Source organism: Balaenoptera musculus, chromosome 1 (genome assembly GCF_009873245.2).
Source record: "Balaenoptera musculus isolate JJ_BM4_2016_0621 chromosome 1, mBalMus1.pri.v3, whole genome shotgun sequence".
NCBI lineage: Eukaryota > Metazoa > Chordata > Mammalia > Artiodactyla > Balaenopteridae > Balaenoptera > Balaenoptera musculus.
Window position 1 is genome coordinate 138,602,280 of NC_045785.1, and position 13,834 is coordinate 138,616,113.

Here is a 13,834-nt window from a genome sequence, read left to right on the forward strand (position 1 = left end):
AAGACTTGCAGTAAAAGGTAAAAATAAGGACTAACATTTACACAGTGGTGTGAAGTTACACAGCACTTTAATAGTTGGTGCCTCCTATATGGGAATAGAATCTAAAAAAGAGTGGATATACGTATATGAATAACGGATTCACTTTGCTGTACAGCAGACACTAACCCAACATTGTAAATCAACTATACCCCAATAAAAATTAATTTAAAAAAATAGTTGGGGCTTCCCTGGTGGCGCAGTGGTTGAGAATCTGCCTGCCAACGCAGGGGACACGGGTTCGAGCCCTGGTCCGGGAAGATCCCACATGCCGCGGAGCAACTGGGCCCGTGAGCCACAACTACTGAGCCTGCGCGTCTGGAGCCTGTGCTCTGCAACAAGAGAGGCCGCGATAGTGAGAGGCCCGCGCACCGCGATGAAGAGTGGCCCCCACTTGCCGCAACTAGAGAAAGCCCTCGCACAGAAACGAAGACCCAACACAGACAAAAATAAAAAAAATTAAAAAAAAAAAAAAAATAGTTGGTGCCTCACTCCATCTTCATGATGTTTAACCTCTCCAGAAGCTGAGAGCCAGAAGTCTACATGACTTCCTGAAGACCAAAGGTCCAGAGAGAGGCAGAGCTGGGGTTTGATCCTAGATTTTCTGCTTCCAAACGCCATACCGTTTCCAGCTTACCATGCCCAATCTGAAAAAGTGATTGTTGAGAATGCTCAACCCCATACTAGGGAAGATGAGAGAAAAAATAGTTGAGAAAGGTGCCGTGACATCCCACAACTTGTCCTCGGCAGACTTCGTTAATCAATCACTGTCTGCTTTCCTTCCACCAGCCTCAGAATCCTTAAAAGAATGAGCCACAGGGCTTCCCTGGTGGCGCAGTGGTTAAGAATCCACCTGCCAATGCAGGGGACACGGGTTCGAGCCCTGGTCTGGGAAGATCCCACATGCCGCGGAGCAACTAAGCCCGTGCACCACAACTACTGAGCCTGCGCGTCTGGAGCCTGTGCTCCGCAACAAGAGAGGCCGCAATAGTGAGAGGCCCGCGCACTGCGATGAAGAGTGGCCCCCGCTTGCCGCAACTAGAGAAAGCCCTCGCACAGAAACGAAGACCCAACACAGCCAAAAATAAAAAAAAATAAAAAAAAAAGAATGCGCCACATAATTGATCAGAATTGTCACTTGAGATGAAACCGATTTTTCTTAAGCACCTCCTCTTGATCTCTTGGGCAGGCAAAGCTCACACACAGGAACGTCTCGGAAAGCCAAAAGCAGTGCTTTAAAATCAGGTGTGAAGCAGTGAGATGGAAATTCTGTGGCTAGCAGCTGATAGAAGAAAACATAAAGTAGGGAGGCTTTCAAAAAGGTGTTAAAGAAAGTTTCCAGAATGATTTGAATGTAATAGATGGAGAATAAAGGAGAGCATAACCCACAGCTAAGGATTCCCAGCCGGCTGCTCGTTAGAACCACCTGGGGAGCTTTTCAAAACTGTGACCGTGCAGGCCCAACCCCAGGCCAATTGAATCGGGATCTCTGGGGGTGGGTTGGGCCTGGGCAGCTTCTGTGCTTCCGAAGCTCCTGAGAGGTTTCTAAAGAGAAGCCCGGCTGAGAACCGCTAATGACAAAGGCCCGGGGGAGGCCACGGGCACAGGCACCTCCACTCACCTCCTCCGCCTCGGGCATGCTTCCCAGGATCGTGTGCAAGCAGCCGATGTTGAAGCAAATCCTGGAGTGGGGGTCCTGGACAGCGGTGAAGGCGTCCAGGGCTCCCCTCCAGTCCTTCTTGTCGGCTGCTAGCACCCCTTCATTCCAGAGGCTGATGGTCTCGACCAGGGACATGGTCAGGTGCAAAGCGGGAGGCCGTGAGCCGGTGTCTCCCCGGGCAGGGCAGCCTTGGCCCTCACTTTCCTGGCCTGGAGCTCAGAATGGGGCACAGCCTCCCTTAAGACAACTTAGTGTTGCAAAGGCGGCAGGAAATGTCCCCACCTTTTGGCAACTGACGCGTAAGCCTATCGCGAAAGAAAAGGAAAGAGAAGGAGAGAGAGGGCAAGCAGGGCGGAGTGTGGAGGAGAGAGGAAGTGCATCAGAGACTGCCCGTGATGCAGCAGTTCCCCAAAATGCTTCTGCTGTGTCCCCCGGCTCTTCCTCTCTGTCTTCCTTCCCCATCTGTGGGCGGCAGCTTCTGGCCAGAGCTCTGACCCCAGGCTCAGGGCGACCTCTGGCTCCCTGTCAAATGAGGGTGTTGGATGACAAAATAGCTCTTTTCAGTCTCGAATGAATGTTTTGCTCACTTCCTCACACCCTCATAGACCGTCTTGATATATTTGGTTTTTGGTCTTGAGCTGAAATTGGCAATCAAATTTCTGAGCGGGATGGTCTTGGGTGTACATCTGGGACTGAGATACTTTTGTGAACACTTAGGAAGCTCAGAAGGAGCCAGTCTCCTGCAAATGGCAAAATTAGGAACCAGATATGACAGTGAATTGTGACTTCTCCCATCCCTCTGTGAAAAACTGAAGAGACAAGGGGTCTCATTGGTGACTAATGTGTTTACTAAGTCCCCCAAAACACAGATTTACGATTCTTTCCCGTGCTGCCCTGGGAAAGTAAAAGTCAGTAAAATAATTGGGAGTAGAGGGTATAACCAGTTTGATTTACTAAAATCCTGACTTCTTGTTAATCGCTCTCCACCAGAGTAGCGTTAAGGTAAAATGCAATTCCAAGGGTCAAAAATACTTAGATGCCAACTCTTGTTCTGTAGTTCCTGAAAGCACCCACCAGCTATCACCAAACTTCCCCTATGAGCCTGAAAATAAAACTTAAAAATGTCCATTCTATAAGGCTTGTAGGATCGAAGATGGGAGAATTGAGAAGACGTGCACGCACCTTTGCACAGACCACACCCTGTGTTTGGAAGCCCTTCCCACCTCACTTCTTTGGCAAACTCCTACTCATCCCTTAAGGCCTGTTTAAATATCACCACCTGTCTGAAATCTAGTTCCACACTCCAGGTAGTAGAGAGAATTTCTCACTCCTTTGTACCACCTCTTCCCAAACAATTACATTTGTTGCCATTTCTCTTTTCATCTGCCCAAACTCCTAGACTCCTTGAAAGCTGGGCCCATGCCTTTTTATTCTAGGATCCCCAGCACCAATACTCAATAAATGATGAAGGGATATATTCTAAAAAGAAGTTAGAAATTGGCAAATGAACTGCAGGTAGCAGTGATGGCAGGAAGAGATAGTGCTATTCCATCCAGTGAATAAATAATTAAAACTCGGGACTTCCCTGGTGGTGCAGTTGTTAAGAATCCGCCTGCCAATGCAGGGGACAGGAGTTCGAGCCCTGGTCCGGGAAGATCCCACATGCCGCGGAGCAACTATGCCCGTGCGCCACAACTACTGAGCCTGCGTGCCCCAACTACTGAAGCCCATGCACGTAGAGCCCGTGCTCCACAACAAGAGAAGCCACCGCGATGAGAAGCCTATGTGCTGCAACAAGAAAGCCTGCATACCACAACAAGAGTAGCCCCTGCTCGCTGCAATTAGAGAAATCCCGTGTGCAACAAAGACCCAACACAGCCAAATAAAGAAATAAAGAAATAAATTTAAAAAAAAAAGACTTCAGTTATCGAGGAAAGGGACTATTTGCTTGTGTTAAAAAAAAAAAAATGAGAACTCAATTAGCACATTGAGTGTTCCTAGGAAAACCAAGTGGTTTTGCAGCTAACATAGACTTTACTTAAGTCTAGTCCCCTTTTTATTTTATTATCAGAGTCTGCCAGAGAGAACACTCCTTAAGCCGATATCCATGACTATTCCAGCCTTATTTCCCAGAATGTCCTTCATAACCCCCTACAAACTCTACTGCTTTGTCCTCTCCCCCTCGGCCTTCATTTCCTGCCTCTCTGCTTTGGCTCACGCTGGTTCCTCTCCCTGGGCTGCCCTTCCCATGTGTGCACCTTCAAACTCACCTTGCACAACCTCCGGTGTCCTGCTCAAATATCACCTTCCTCTGGAAGCTATGCTGAAATCAGGCCTAGCCTCAAGCCTCCAAACCCGTGATCTCAGTTTCTCCTGAACTCCCACGTGACGCTTAATCACTCTCACTAAAGTGTGCACGTGTGTCTTAGCCCCTCGAACAGACCATTCGCCTGGGATGGGGGGGATGTCCTGGGACTGCCCCATCCTTGTATCCCCCAGAGACCCAGCAATGGCGTTCGCACTGAATTCTGTCCACTCTCCCTCCCGTCCCCAAGCCACCATCAACTTGGGGGTGAACGTATAGTCTCCTAACCTCTTCTCACTCATCCATCTATTCCCACAGAGTAGCCAGACAAATCTTCTAAAAACACTTGTTGGATCACATCATGCCCCTGTTTAAAAACCTTCAGTGTCTTAGCATTGCTCTTAGGATACAATCCAAATTCTTTCCCATGGTGCAGGAAGGACCCTCTCCGCCGCCCAGCCCCATGCCACACCATTTCCCATCTGTCCCTCCCAGTGCTCCTGTGCACCAGTCTCCTTTCATGTGCTCAGCTGGTTTCCTCTGCCTGGAATGCTCTTCCTCCAGCTGGTTCCTACTCATCTTTCACTTCCTCTGGATGCCCTTTCTTGATCCGTGACCTCGCTGTGATCACCCTGCTTTCTCCCTCACAGCACACGGTTCTCTCGGCTCATGACATTTGTCACAATTTGTAATTGTATATCATCTGTGAGATTGTTTCCGCACCCCAGTGCAGAAACAGTCAGTACTGCTGTCTTTGATCACAACAGTCATTGATACTGTTAGGAGATGGCCTTCTCAGGCACTCTGCATTCCCCTCTTTTCCTTTGGTAGAACCCCTGTTTTGTTCAAGTCTCTGCTCTCCGGAGGCCATGTGCTTCGGGAGAGGTGAACTCCCAACACTGCCCCAGGGAGTGGGGCTCTGACTGGCTTAGCCACAGGTGTGAGATAGAATTCTAGTTAACAAGACATCAGGGGAAGTCTGCTGAGGATCTCTGGGAAAGATTTTTTTCCTTACTGATAAAAAAGGACACATGGGAAGAAACAGTACTTGTTTCTCTCCTAGACAGTAGTGTGAAGATGTGCCTGGAACAGTGGCAGCTATCTTATGACCATCAGGAGAGCCAGCTAAGAGCAAGCCATCGTCTTAAGGAAAAGAGAAGAAAAAACTAAGAAGAACCTGGATCCTTAATTATGTTGATGAGCTCCTAAATTAACCAATCTTGGAGCTAATCTACTCAGGATTTCTTTGTTGATGAAATAATAAATCTGTTTACTGTTTAAGCCGTTTGAATAGTGTTTTCTGTTCTTTATCGTTTAAAACATTCTAACAGATATACCACTGTATTCTCGACTCCTGGCGAAGCACTTGATATAGTAGGTGTTCAGAAAGCATTTTTTGGGGGGAGATTGGTATTGACATGTGTACACTGATGTGTGTAAAATGGTTGACTAATAAGATAAATAAATAAATAAATAACTTTATTTATTTATTTATAAAAACTGTTCTTAAATTTATTTATTTATTTATTTATTTTTGGCTGTGTTGGGTCTTCGTTTCTGTACGAGGGCTTTCTTTAGTTGTGGCGAGCGGGGGCCACTCTTCATCGCGGTGCGCAGGCCTCTCACTGTCGCGGCCTCTCTTGTTGCAGAGCACAGGCTCCAGACGCGCAGGCTCAGTAGTTGCGGCTCACGGTCCCAGTTGCTCCGTGGCATGTGTGATTTTCCCAGACCAGGGCTCGAATCCATGTCCCCTGCATTGGCAGGCAGACTCTCAACCACTGCGCCACTAGGGAAGCCCAATTTATTTATTTATTTATTTATTTTATTTTTTTAAATTTTTTTTAAACATCTTTATTGAAGTATAATTGCCTTACAATGGTGTGTTAGCTTCTGCTTTATAACAAAGTTAATCAGTTATACATATACAATATGTTCCCATATCTCTACCCTCTTGCATCTCCCTCCTTCCCACCCTCCCCACCCCACCCCTCTAGGTGGTAACAAAGCACCGAGCTGATCTCCCTGTGCTATGCGGCTGCTTCCCACTAGCTATCTATTTTACATTTGGTAGTGTATATATGTCCATGACACTCTCTCACCCTGTCACATCTCACCCCACCCCCTCCCCATATCCTCAAGTCCATTCTCTAGTAGGTCTGTGTCTTTATTCCCGTCTTGCCACTAGGTTCTTCATGGCTTTTTTTTTTCCTTAGATTCCGTATATATGTGTTAGCATACTGTATTTGTTTTTCTCTTTCTGACTTACTTCACTCTGTATGACAGACTCTAACTCCATCCACCTCATTACAAATACCTCCATTTCATTTCTTTTTATGGCTGAGTAATATTCCATTGTATATATGTGCCACATCTTCTTTATCCATTCATCTGTCGATGGACATTTAGGTTGCTTCCATGTCCTGGCTATTGTAAATAGAGCTGCAATGAACATTTTGGTACATGACTCTTTTTGAACTATGGTTTTCTCAGGGTATATGCCCAGTAGTGGGATTGCTGGATCGTATGGTAGTTCTATTTTTAGTTTTTTAAGGAACCTCCATACTGTTCTCCATAGTGGCTGTATCAATTTACATTCCCACCAACAGTGCAAGAGAGTTCCCTTTCCTCCACACCCTCTCCAGCATTTATTGTTTCTAGATTTTTTGATGATGGCCATTCTGACCGGTGTGAGATGATATCTCATTGTAGTTTTGATTTGCATTTCTCTAATGATTAATGATGTTGAGCATTCTTTCATGTGTCTGTAGGCCATCTGTATATCTTCTTTGGAGAAATGTCTATTTAGGTCTTCTGCCCATTTTTGGATTGGGTTGTTCGTTTTTTTGTTATTGAGCTGCATGAGCTGCTTGTAAATCTTGGAGATTAATCCTTTGTCAGTTGCTTCATTTGCAAATATTTTCTCCCATTCTGATGGTTGTCTTTTGGTCTTGTTTATGGTTTCCTTTGCTGTGTTTAAGTTGCATTAGGTCCCATTTGTTTATTTGTGTTCTTATTTCCATTTCTCTGGGAGCTGGGTCAAAAAGAATCTTGCTGTGATGTATGTCATAGAGTGTTCTGCCTATGTTTTCCTCTAAGAGTTTGATAGTGTCTGGCCTTACACTTAGGTCTTTAATCCATTTTGAGTTTATTTTTGTGCATGGTGTCAGGGAGTGTTCTAATTTCATACTTTTACATGTACCTGTCCAATTTTCCCAGCACCACTTATTGAAGAGGCTGTCTTTTCTCCACTGTATATGCTTGCCTCCTTTATCAAAGATAAGGTGACCATATGTGCGTGGGTTTATCTCTGGGCTTTCTATCCTGTTCCATTGATCTATATTTCTGTTTTTGTGCCAGTACCAAACTGTCTTGATTACTGTAGCTTTGTAATATAGTCTGAAGTCAGGGAGCCTGATTCCCCCAGCTCCATTTTTCGTTCTCAAGATTGCTTTGGCTATTCGGGGTCTTTTGTGTTTCCATACAAATTGTGAAATTTTTTGTTCTAGTTCTGTGAAAAATGCCAGTGGTAGTTTGATAGGGATTGCATTGAATCTGTAGATTGCTTTGGGTAATAGAGTCATTTTCACAATGTTGATTCTTCCAATCCAGGAACATGGTATATCTTTCCATCTATTTGTATCATCTTTAATTTCTTTCATCAGTGTCTTATAATTTTCAGCATACAGGTCTTTTGTCTCCTTAGGTAGGTTTATTCCTAGATATTTTATTCTTTTTGTTGCAATGGTAAACGGGAGTGTTTTCTTAATTTCACTTTCAGATTTTTCGTCTTTAGTGTGTAGAAATGCAAGAGATTTCTGTGCATTAATTTTGTATCCTGCTACTTTACCAAATTCATTGATTAGCTCTAGGAGTTTTCTGGTAGCATCTTTAGGATTCTCTATGTATAGTATCATGTCATCTGCAAACAGTGACAGCTTTACTTCTTCTTTTCCGATTTGGATTCCTTTTATTTCTTTTTCTTCTCTGATTGCTGTGGCTAACACTTCCAAAACTATGTTGAATAATAGTGGTGAGAGTGGGCAACCTTGTCTTGTTCCTGATCTTAGTGGAAATGGTTTCAGTTTTTCACCATTGAGGACAATGTTGGCTGTGGGTTTGTCATATATGGCCTTTATTATGTTGAGGAAAGTTCCCTCTGTGCCTACTTTCTGCAGGGCTTTTATCATAAATGGGTGTTGAATTTTGTCGAAAGCTTTCTCTGCATCTATTGAGATGATCATATGGTTTTTCTCCTTCAATTTGTTAATATGGTGAATCACATTGATTGATTTGCGTATGTTGAAGAATCCTTGCATTCCTGGGATAAACCCCACTTGATCATGGTGTATGATCCTTTTAATGTGCTGTTGGATTCTGTTTGCGAGTATTTTGTTGAGGATTTTTGCATCTATGTTCATCAGTGATATTGGCCTGTAGTTTTCTTTCTTTGTGACATCTTTGTCTGGTTTTGGTATCAGGGTGATGGTGGCCTCGTAGAATGAGTTTGGGAGTGTTCCTCCCTCTGCAATATTTTGGAAGAGTTTGAGAAGGATAGGTGTTAGCTCTTCTCTAAATGTTTGATAGAATTCACCTGTGAAGCCATCTGGTCCTGGGCTTTTGTTTGTTGGAAGGTTTTTAATCACAGTTTCAATTTCAGTGCTTGTGATTGGTCTGTTCATATTTTCTATTTCTTCCTGGTTCAGTCTCAGCAGTTTGAGCATTTCTAAGAATCTGTCCATTTCTTCCAGGTTGTCCATTTTATTGGCGTAGAGTTGCTTGTAGTAATCTCTCATGATCTTTTGTATTTCTGCAGTGTCAGTGGTTACTTCTCCTTTTTCATTTCTAATTCTATTGATTTGAGTCTTCTCCCTTTTTCTCTTGATGAGTCTGGCTAATGGTTTATCAATTTTGTTTATCTTCTCAAAGAACCAGCTTTTAGTTTTATTGATTTTTGCTATTGTTTCCTTCATTTCTTTTTCATTTATTTCTGACCTGATCTTTATGATTTCTTTCCTTCTGCTAGCTTTGGGGTTTTTTTGTTCTTCTTTCTCTAATTGCTTTAGGTGCAAGGTTAGGTTGTTTATTCGAGATGTTTCCTGTTTCTTGAGGTAGGCTTGTATTGCTATAAACTTCCCTCTTAGCACTGCTTTTGCTGCGTCCCATAGGTTTTGGGTCGTCGTATCTCCATTGTCATTTGTTTCTAGGTATTTTTTGATTTCCCCTTTGATTTCTTCAGTGATCACTTCATTATTAAGTAGTGTATTGTGTAGCCTCCATGTGTTTGTAGTTTTTACACATCTTTTCCTGTAATTGATATCTAGTCTCATAGCATTGTGGTCGGAAAAGATACTTGATACGATTTCAATTTTCTTAAATTTACCAAGGCTTGATTTGTGACCCAAGATATGATCTATCCTGGAGAATGTACCATGCGCACTTGAGAAAAATGTGTATTCTGTTGTTTTTGGGTGGAATGTCCTATAAATATCAATTAAGTCCATCTTGTTTAATGTATCATTTAAAGCTTGTGTTTCCTTATTTATTTTCATTTTGGATGATCTGTCCATTGGTGAAAGTGGGGTGTTAAAGTCCCCTACTATGATTGTGTTGCTGTCAATTTCCCCTTTTATGGCTGTTAGTATTTGCCTTATGTATTGAGGTGCTCCTATGTTGGGTGCATAAATATTTACAATTGTTATACCTTCCTCTTGGATCGATCCCTTGATCATTATATAGTGTCCTTCTTTGTCTCTTATAATATTCTTTATTTTAAAGTCTATTTTGTCTGATATGAGAATTGCTACTCCAGCTTTCTTCTGATTTCCATTTGCATGGAATATCTTTTTCCATCCCCTCACTTTCAGTCTGTATGTGTCTCTAGGTCTGAAGTGGGTCTCTTGTAGACAGCATATATACGGGTCTTGTTTTTGTATCCATTCAGCCAGTCTGTGTCTTTTGGTGGGAGCATTTAATCCATTTACATTCCAGGTAATTATCGATATGTATGTTCCTATTCCCATTTTCTTAAATGTTTTGGGTTTGTTATTGTAGGTGTTTTCCTTCTCTTGTGTTTCTTGCCTAGAGAAGTTCCTTTAGCATTTGTTGTAGAGCTGGTTTGGTGGTGCTGAACTCTCTCAGCTTTTGCTTGTCTGTAAAGGTTTTAATTTCTCCATCACATCTGAATGAGATCCTTGCTGGGTAGAGTAATCTTGGTTGTAGGTTTTTCTCCTTCATCACTTTAAGTATATCCTGCCACTCCCTTCTGGCTTGCAGAGTCTCTGCTGAAAGATCAGATGTTAACCTTATGGGGATTCCCTTGTGTGTTATTTGTTGTTTTTCCCTTGCTGCTTTTAATATGTTTTCTTTATATTTAATTTTTGACAGTTTGATTAATATGTGTCTTGGCGTGTTTCTCCTTGGGTTTATCCTGTATGGGACTCTCTGTGCTTCCAGGACTTGATTAACTTTTTCCTTTCCCATATTAGGGAAGTTTTCAACTATAATCTCTTCAAATATTTTCTCAGTCCCTTTCTTTTTCTCTTCTTCTTCTGGGACCCCTATAATTCGAATGTTGGTGCGTTTAATGTTGTCCCAGAGGTCTCTGAGACTGTCCTCAGTTCTTTTCATTCTTTTATCTTTATCCTGCTCTGCAGTAGTTATTTCCACCATTTTATCTTCCAGGTCACTTATCCTTTCTTCTGCCTCATTTATTCTGCTATTGATCCCATCTAGAGTATTTTTAATTTCATTTATTGTGTTTTTCATCGTTGCTTGGTTCCTCTTTAGTTCTTCTACGTCCTTGTTAAATGTTTCTTGCATTTTGTCTATTCTATTTCCAAGATTTTGGATCATCCTTACTATCATTATTCTGAATTCTTTTTCAGGTAGACTACCTATTTCCTCTTCATTTGTTAGGTTTGGTGTGTTTTGACCCTGCTCCTTCATCTGCTGTGTGTTTTTCTGTCGTCTCATTTTGCTTATCTTACTGTGTTTGGGGTCTCCTTTTCACAGGCTGCAGGTTCGTAGTTCCCGTTGTTTTTGGTATCTGTCCCCAGTGGATAAGGTTGGTTCAGTGGGTTGTGTAGGCTTCCTGGTGGAGGGGACTATTGCCTGTGTTCTGGTGGATGAGGTTGAATCTTGTCTTTCTGGTGGGCACGTCCACGTCTGGTGGTGTGTTTTGGGGTGTCTGTGGCCTTATGATTTTAGGCAGCCTCCCTGCTAATGGATGGGGCTGTGTTCCTGTCTTGCTAGTTGTTTGGCATAGGGTGTCCAGCCCTGTAGCTTGCTGGTCGTTGAGTGAAGCTGGGTCTTGATGTTGAGATGGAGATCTCTGAGAGATTTTTGCCGTTTGGTATTACGTGGAGCTGGTAGGTCTCTTGTGGACCAGTGTCCTGAAGTTGGCTCTCCCACCTCAGAGGCACAGCCCTGATGCCTGGCTGGAGCACCAAGAGCCTTTCATCCACACAGCTCAGAATATAAGGGAGAAAAAAATAGAAAGAAAAAAAGAGGATAAAATAAAATAAAATAAAGCTATTATAATTAAAAATAAGAAAAAAAATTATTAAGAGTAAATGTATTCAAGGCTGCACCTCTGATGGGAGGCTTTGGATTCTGTCTACCACACCCACATTTACCAGTGTTTTTAAAATTAGGTGGGGCTATTTGACTAGTTGTGGACAATGGGCTGTCAGCAAACGTGACGCATTTCATTTCCAGGCTAAAGCAAAGAAAAGCCTGCAAGATGCTCCAGATGTATCATCTGTTCTGTAACCAAGAAGGCCTCATGTTGAAATTACTGTGAACTGCTCCATGGATGACAAATATTTTGCAATCACCCGGACCTGCAGGTGACTGCATTAGCATGCAATAAACCTCTGTTGTGCTAAAAAAAAAAAAAAAAAAAGAGTAAATGTATTCAGAAAAAATTTTTTTTTAATTTTTTAAAATAGATTAATTTTTTATAGTAAAAAATAAGAAAAAAATTTTTAAGAAAAAAATTTATTAAGAAAAAAATTTTAATTTTTTAAAATAAAAAATATGAAAAAACTTATTAAAAATTTTTTTAATTTCTAAAAATAGAAAATACGGAAAAAATTATTAAGAAAACATATATTAGGAAAAAAAAATTTTTTTTAAGTAAAAAAAAAAAAAAAAAAAAAGGGCGGACCTAACCCTAGGACTGATGGTGAAAGCAAAGCTATACAGACAAAATCTCACCCAGAAGCATACACATATACACTCACAAAAAAAGGAAAAGGGGAAATTAATATATCCTGCTCCTAAAGTCCACCTTTTGAATTTGGGATGATTCGTTGTCTATTCAGGTATTCAACAGATGCAGGCACATCAAGTTGTTTGTGGAGCTTTAATCCGCTGCTTCTGAGGCTGCTGGGGGAGATTTCCCTTTCTCTTCTTTGTTCGTACAGCTCCCAGCGTTCAGCTTTGGATTTGGACCCGCCTTTGCATGTACGTCGCCTGAGGGCGTCCGTTCCCTGCCCAGACAGAACGGGGTTAAAGGAGCAGCTGCTTCGGGGGCTCTGGCTCACTCAGGCCGGGGGAGGGAGCGGTACGGAGGAGGCGGGGCGAGCCTGCGGCGTCAGAGGCGTCGTGACGTTGCAGCAGCCTGAGGCACGCCGTGTGTTCTCCCGGGGAAGTTGTCCCCGGATCACGGGAGCCTGGCAGTGGCGAGCTGCACAGGTTCCCGGGAGGGGCGGTGTGGAGAGTGACCTGTGCTCGCACACAGGCTTCTTGGTGGCGGCAGCAGCAGCCTTAGCGTTTCCTACCAGTCTCTGGGGTCCGCGCTGATGGCCGCGGCTCGCGCCTGGCTCTGGGGTCCGCGCTGTTAGCCGCGGCTCGCGCCCGCCTCTGGAGTTCATCTAGGCGGCGCTCTGAATCCCCTCTCCTTGCGCGCCGCGAAACAAAGAGGCAAGAAAAAGTCTCTTGCCTCTTCGGCGGCTGCAGACCTCCTCTCCGGCTCCCTCCCGGCTCGCCGCGGCACGCCAACCCCTTCAGGCTGTGTTCACGCCGCCAACACCAGTCCTCTCCCTGCGATCCGACCGAAGCCCGCGCCTCAGCTCCCAGCCCCGCCTGCCCCAGCGGGTGAGCAGACAAGCCTCTCGGGCTGGTGAGCGCTGCTCGGCGCTGAGCCTCTGTGCGGGAATCTCTCCGTTTTTCCCTCTGTGCCCCTGTTGCTGTGGGATCCGCGCTGATAGCCGCGGCTCGCACCCGTCTCTGGATTTTGTTTAGGCAGCGCTCTGAATCCCCTCTCCTTGCGCGCCACGAAACAAAGAGGCAAGAAAAAGTCTCTTGCCTCTTCGGCAGCTGCAGACTTTTTCCCGGACTCCCTCCCGGCTAGCACCAAAGCCCGAGCCTCAGCTCCCAGCCCCCGCCCGCCCCGGCGGGTGAGCAGACAAGCCTCTCGGGCTGGTGAGTGCTGGTTGGCGCCGAGCCTCTGTGCGGGAGTCTCTCCGCTTTGCCCTCCGCACCCCTGTGGCTGCGCTCTCCTCCGCGGCTCCGAAGCTTCCCCCCTCTGCCACCCGCAGTCTCTGCCCGCAAAGGGGCTTCCTAGTGCCTGGAAACCTTTCCTCCTTCATGGCTCCCTCCCACTGGCGCAGGTCCCGTCCCTATTCTTTTGTCTCTGTTATTTCTTTTTTCTTTTACCCTACCCAAGTACGTGGGGATTTTCTTGCCTTTTGGGAGGTCTGACGTCTTCTGCCAGCGTTCAGTGGGTGTTCTGTAGGAGCAGTTCCACGTGTAGATGTATTTCTACTGTATCTGTGGGAAGGAAGGTGATCTCCGCGTCTTACTCTTCCGCCATCTTGCCCCTCTATTTT

General features: G+C 44.4%; 1 protein-coding gene across 1 annotated transcript in view; it reads right to left on the minus strand.

Annotated features, from left to right (window-relative positions):
* The window catches only part of NCF2 (neutrophil cytosolic factor 2), a 28,528-nt gene extending 26,504 nt beyond the window's left edge, over positions 1-2,024 (minus strand). The window contains exon 1 of the mRNA XM_036850810.1: positions 1,658-2,024. Within this exon, the coding sequence (XP_036706705.1) occupies positions 1,658-1,831 (174 nt within the window). The 5' untranslated portion in view covers positions 1,832-2,024. The remainder of the gene's footprint in view (positions 1-1,657) is intronic.
* Positions 2,025-13,834: the final 11,810 nt, after the last annotated feature.